This window comes from Lotus japonicus, chromosome 5 (assembly GCF_012489685.1).
Source record: "Lotus japonicus ecotype B-129 chromosome 5, LjGifu_v1.2".
Lineage (NCBI taxonomy): Eukaryota > Viridiplantae > Streptophyta > Magnoliopsida > Fabales > Fabaceae > Lotus > Lotus japonicus.
In genome coordinates this window covers 32,085,177-32,091,681 of record NC_080045.1, presented here as the reverse complement: position 1 = coordinate 32,091,681, position 6,505 = coordinate 32,085,177, and the positions used below count along the sequence as shown (strand labels likewise).

The window sequence follows — 6,505 nt, the reverse complement described above, 5'->3', positions numbered from 1 at the left end:
ACAAGCAGTAAGCTAAGCAACGTTGCTTAAATAAGTAACGTTCCTTAACTTTGAAGAATAAGCAACGACACCTCAGACAACTCCAATGGTTTCAAAAAATAAGCAATGTTGCTTATTTTCTCCAACCAGGTTAAGCAACCTGCGTTGGAGTTGCTCTAAGTGGGTGGCTTCTATGGTGAGTGGCCTCATCAGTGGTTCACCAAAACACCACCCAATTTACTTGTTGCAGCAGGTTGCTAACAGGTAATGTGTCATAAAACCAAATTTAAATATAACCCCTCCAGAACTTAATATTTGTTAGAATGGTTTAATAGGAAGTACCTCCGTGACTGTGAGCTATTTATCATTGCCCCTCCATCGGAAACAAAGCTTAAGATTTACATGTTTCTTACGAAGAGCAAATAATCATTGACCTGTCCACTGTTCATTTGGAATCAATTAATTCAGTGTCGATCTTACGAAGATCGGTGAAGATCATTATGTTGTCTTCAATCTTCCCCATGTGGATTATTCTCACAGCTCTCCCTTTCAACACCCTGAAACCTAGAAATCTTCTGAACTCAACACCCCAAAATCATCATACTAGATAAAAATCAAAGCTTTCTCAAAGAAGTTGAATGAAATAACCCAGATAACCCAGAAACTTGCCTTCTCTGATTTTTCTGAACCTGTCACTCCCTTAATCAAATTCTAAATGTTTGGAGTAGTGCTTAGGTTGTGCATTCTTCTCATTTTCAACGGCTACTAGTTGGTGTTCCAGCCTCCACGGGTGCACCACTTCCTAGTGTGAAGCAACAATGATTTATTCAAACCTTATTTTATACCACTTCTCATTTCTATCATATGACCTATTATATTTCATATTTTCTCTTTCCTTTCTCTCTCCTTCAGTCACCTCTTTTCTCTATTCTCTCTCCTTGTGAAGCTACATCCCCTCCCATCTTCAACAACCTGTTTATCTGGTCCATCAACCTCACTGATGCTATTCAGATAAACAAAAAGCAGCCATTCTCATCGTAACACTTAAGTTTAGATTCTCACACTTATCATAAAGGACAACGTTTCGACCAAAAAGAAAAAAGGTCAAGGCAAAAATCAATCCACGTTTACAATTCAGGAACTCAAAGTTCTAGAATTAATTTTTTTCTTCAGATACTTGAATTTCCAAAACTGTAGTTTAATTTTCAAAAGTGCAAGTTGAGGAAGCGGGAAAAAAGATCAACTCCAAACTAGGGAGTTTCAGAAGAGTATTTATGCTTACAAATCTGGGTAGGAATCGTATACAGGGGAAATCTAAATAAAGCTTCTATTATCTTAGCTGGAAATCTTCGATGATAACAAACTCGGACAAATTAATGAAGAATACAATAAGAAGGGGTGAATAAATATTTTTATACAAATTTATACATGTATGTTGTACCCAGTTGTAACATGTCTCATGTCTCATCTCCAAAATTAACAACACAGAAAATTTTCTTCTAAGAAAAACATGATCACACAGAAAGCACTTGACAGATGTGAAAATTTGCAAAATGTAAAGGACCAAACTTTAAATGACCAATGTAAGTTTTTCCCTGCACACTGCACACTTTTGATGCATTAATTGAACCAAATTCTACATCTTCTGATGAAAATAATTGCTATTTGCTGCACTGTTCTCAATTTGATTGGAGCATATATCTAGAAATGCTGTTCTTTGCTTTGGTGTGCTCATAGATCTCACTTTTGCTTTGCTGGATTCAGTGACAGCCATGTATTTTGGAAAAACTGGTGAATTTGGCATGGAACTTTCATCCCCTAGTGAACTTCTTTTCACATGAGAAAATGATTTCCGTGGGATTGAGGTTTGTGTTCTAAATCCTTCTTGCAATTCATTCTTTATTATCGTAATATTTGAAGGAAAAGCTGATTTATAAAGCATATCCCAATCACATGTTTCTTTATGTATCCACTCTCCTAGCGGGCGAAAGCTATCTTTTCCAAATTCCTTATGGGACGTAGAATCTTCCATCTTGTGGGAAATATTTCTCTCCTAACAGAGTTAAATTACAACGCTATTGTTAGATTTAACGTTTTAAAAAACTCGAACCAATTATTGATTCGGTCTAAGTACTAGATCAATGTGCTAATAATTCAATCGAGTTCAATTAAATTTATAATAATTACAGTATTTTTACAAGTAAAAATTATTTTGAAAGCAAAATTAAAGATTTTTAATTCACATAAATAAACTGTGCGCAACTGTTTTCAAATAAGCTTGGGCAAGGAGCACAACCATGTCAAGGAAAAAGTACTAAGGGCTATTTTTATAAAAAAAAATCATTTGATACGAAAGCTTTTATTTTTTTAAAAAAACAGTTCTTATTTTTAATTTTTTTAAAACCTGAAAAGAGCAATGCTACTCATTACGGAAGATGGTTAGATGAAATCCAAGAAAAGTTTACCATGCATTTCATCTTCGTAACAACTATCTTTTCCCAACGTACGTAAAATCCTAAATATCTCAAGGATGTTTTTTATTTTTAGTTTTAAAATTACATGTTTCATAAGCATGGTTTTTTTTTATTATTTGTTTTAATTTTTTTTTAAAAATAATATGAAGTTCATAAAACTAAAAAAGGAACCAACCTATTCCTAAGTTGAGAAGGTAAGCTCATTTTCAAACTTTTTTTAATTATCATTTTTTTTTACTTTGGTTCTTTTTCTTCTAGTATTTTGAGTAAAAGTACTGATGATAAATCATGTCAAACCAAATGAAATTACCCTTTGTGAAGAAGAGTATTGCCTCATGCGCTCTCTTTTTACAATGGCCTCTTGCTTTCTTAACCATATGGCTTCAATGTCTTCTCTTGAGTGCGAGCTGAAATTCCAAGTTCTATGACCATGACATTCTTGCTGCAGCGAAATTCATGAGATCGGATTAGACAAGCCACAAAGAAGAAAGGAATTGAAATAAAATGTTTCACAAAATTTCTTGATCCAATTTTTCATCATGGAAAATGAATTATCTGAAGATTATAGTGCATTTTGATTTCCTCTAATATAAATGTGACCTACTTACCTTCAGTTCTTTCTCTTCTTTCTTTTGGTTTAGAAACAACTTGATTTGCTGGATTTCCACCTGAGTTCTTGCATTGGAGGTAAAATTCTCCAAAATGCAGGACACTTGACGTCTCACAGCTTGACCACGAACTATGGCTTGGAGTCTTATAACTCCCTTCAATGCTCTTAATGCTTTCCTAGCCTGTTTCATACCCAGTTTAGAGCTCAAGCCAGTTTACAAATATTTAAATCTTTTGTGACTCCACTTACACTATCAACTATAACTTGATTTGAGTGATTAATTTTGAGAATAGAAAATCATGTTGAATTGAAAGTGTTTCAATTATTTTGTCAGTCCACTTTTGGCAATTCTAGAGGGAGGGAAATAGAAGTCTTTGAGGGGAAGGGGAGGGGAGAGGAAGAGGAAGAGAGGGGAACGGAAAGTCAGCCCCCCCCTCACCCTCTTGGTTGCTTAAAATTTCACCAAAATCTCCAATTTTTTTAGGAACCTCCACAAAATAACTAGAGGAGGCTCTCAGAGGGTTTTTGGAAATTCCTCAAACCCTCTTCCCTTCTTAACTCTCAAATAAGGGGACGACTTCTCAGAAGCCTAAATTTCCCCTCCTTTCCCTCTAAAACTTTACTCACAAATAAGGGTTTGAGAATAGAAAATCAAATTTAATTTAAAAGTATTTAGTTTTTGGGTGTTTGAACATTGAGAGGAAGAGGAGGGGAGGACATGAGATCAGGGGAATGAGGTAAGTTCTTCTCTAGTTTGGAAGTTCCAAATTTCCTCAAACACCCCAATTTCAAGGACCTAAAAAGTATAATTAACAAAGGAATATAGAGGGGTCTTGGGAGGGTTCTCTTCCTTTTTTTTTTAAATCTCTCAGACAAAACAATGGAAAGACTTCTCATAAGCATGTCTGTTACCTTCTCAAAAGCATGTCTGTTACCTTCCGGTCCTCCAAAACTCAACTCACAAATACACCTTTAGACAATCAACTACTATTTGGTTTGAGAGAATAATTTTTTTTGTTTAACGGAAGACAATTTTGTTCCGACCGACAATATCCAAATTCTGGTGAGACTAGCTCTTGAAGCGGGAGTTGTTATTGTGTAAATCAGACTCGAATACCTTATTTAAAGGAAGTTAAATATGTTCACTTAAACAATCCACAGGTGAGGAAATAATACATTCAAGAATATTGAATCAAATTGATCAAAACTGAATCTCAGAACACAAATTCAGTTGCGAATTTTTTTATGTCTGGAGCAATGACAAATGCATCATTTTATTGGATTTAACAAATTATTTGGTTGCAGAAATTTCTCAAGTGATGAAAATTTGTCTCATTATTGGAGGGCTTATGTGCTGGAAAGCTAGTGAAGTAGTAATGTATTTGTAAGAAAAAGCTTGGCTTTTATGCAGCATCCTTATCTTCTCATCTTAATTGACTACTGTTAATCAAAAGAAAGATTTCATCCAAGGTTGGATTGAATTTTCTCTTAATCACTATCCCTAGCTTGTTTATTTTGAATTTTGAAACCATATAGACAATTCAGTGATCGAACAGAAGAAGAATCAGGGTTCTGAGGAAGCTCACAAGATGTGCACGGTATGTGCTTTGAATCTTGATGGCGGCCAAACTCCGGTCGCCATTGCATAGATATGAATACGAACGAGAAGCAGCGCTGGTGAGCTTGACAACCTCAGCGGCAGCATGCGCGGCGGCAACTGCAGCTTCTGCAGCTGCTGCTGTTGCAATAGCCACAGTCAAAGCATGTTTTCTTTGCTCTGCACTTGCTTCAATCAATGTCCTGTTTGGAGCTGTAATTGAAGGGTATTTCCTCTGTTTAATCCTTCCAATGCTCCATATCCATCCCCATTTCTTTGGCTTCTAAGATTACAAAACAGAGATATTAGGCAAAATTACTAGTTTGATTGGATGATTATATTTATAACAATACAAAAGAAACTTTGGAGACATCTCTTACTTTTTCCTTTGACTCAGAAACGAATAGTCTTTTCACCCATCCAAAAAATCTCTTCCCCTTTGCCATGGAGATTTATGACATCATTCAGACACCATTTCCATTCATCAAGCACATCCTATATTTGATAATGAGGATAGGGGGAAAAGAAATTATATGTAAAATTCTGAGATGGGGATGTACTTGATTTCATAATTCCAAATTAATAATTACTCATAGTTTCTCCACAGAATTAATTTCATCTTTAGAATCAATTGTAGCTAATAATTTCTCATATAAATGTTATATTCATTTTCCAACATGAAAGAAACCCACACCAGTAAGGACTAATAGTCACTGAAAAACTTCTTTTCCCAGTAAGCATATGCTTCTTTGATATTCAATTCAAAACTTCATTTGGTACCTCATAAATTATGATCACGATTTTTAATACACATTCATTCAACTGAATGCACTTCTTGAACTAGGTGAATGTGCCATCCAACAGAATTCCAAACAAAGTTTCACTCCTCACTCAATTGTACCCAAATATAACCAGAAGAGCATATATATTTTCATTTCTTAAAATGTAAAAAGAAAAACACACCACACAAAAAAAAACCCAAAAAAGGATACGTCTCATGCATAATCATATAAGTAGCACCGCTACCACATGAAGAAACTAACCTTTTCATAGAGCAAGTGACACCCAATGTGGCATGAAGTACCTTTCCATACCCTTATTATGTTCTTTCAAACTTTCAACTTTGGTGATGGTTTCCCAAGTGAGGATGTTGGTCATCAAAATTTGCAGCCGTCTCAGTGGTGTGCTTTAAGATTGATTACTATGTATATATAATTATATATGCACTAATGTAATGTGAGAGACAGAGAGGGGAAGGAAGAAATGCATTGGGAAAGAAATTATAATGATGACTCTTTGTAATGATGCGGTCAAAGGAGTTAGATTTATAGAGGTTGCTTAAAAGACAAACTTCAATAAACTTCATGGGGTCCTCCTTGTCTGTCAATTTACCAGCAGCTACGGTCCGTTTCAAATGTTTGGTTTGTCAAACTAAACCAATTACCTTTTGGTTTTTGAATTTCCGTTCCCTCCTGAAGGGGCAGAGGGACTGGAACTGGCGGTTAAAACTTCAAATGAAATTGCGGCTTAAATTTTGTTTGTGGTGTTTGTAAAAATTAAAAAATTGACTTTTTCAAGTTCAAATTTTTCAGGTGTTTTGTTCAACGCCTCGTGGCTCAACCGACATATCTTATACTCAGGCCATCACTCGTAGTGCATATCAGAGCTTCAAGATTATTGTTGCGACGTGTATCCACACACCTTTAAAAAAATTGAATCAAGTCCATAATTCAGCTTATATTCCACGGCTAGCTATAAACCATGTTAGCCAACTTAAGCCCCCCCCCCCCAGCCGAGATAGTACTCATGGTCACCCGCTTGACAAGACCTCGTAGATAATATTTC

The 6,505-nt window shown here is 35.4% G+C and overlaps 1 protein-coding gene across 2 annotated transcripts; it reads right to left on the bottom strand.

Moving 5' to 3' along the window:
* Positions 1-1,289: 1,289 nt before the first annotated feature.
* On the bottom strand, positions 1,290-5,939 carry LOC130716597 (protein IQ-DOMAIN 12). Of its 2 annotated transcripts, none has more exons than XM_057566570.1 (6): positions 5,704-5,939; positions 5,041-5,155; positions 4,650-4,943; positions 3,062-3,244; positions 2,764-2,895; positions 1,290-2,032 (listed from the first exon to the last, which is right to left on the bottom strand). In XM_057566570.1, the coding sequence occupies exons 2-6, from the start codon at positions 5,104-5,106 to the stop codon at positions 1,616-1,618; spliced, it is 1,092 nt and encodes a 363-aa protein (XP_057422553.1). In that variant the 5' UTR covers positions 5,107-5,155; positions 5,704-5,939; the 3' UTR covers positions 1,290-1,615. The 2 variants fall into 2 exon arrangements, with proteins under 2 accessions (XP_057422553.1, XP_057422554.1); XM_057566571.1 differs by having other exon boundaries at positions 4,650-4,940; positions 5,704-5,912.
* Positions 5,940-6,505: the final 566 nt, after the last annotated feature.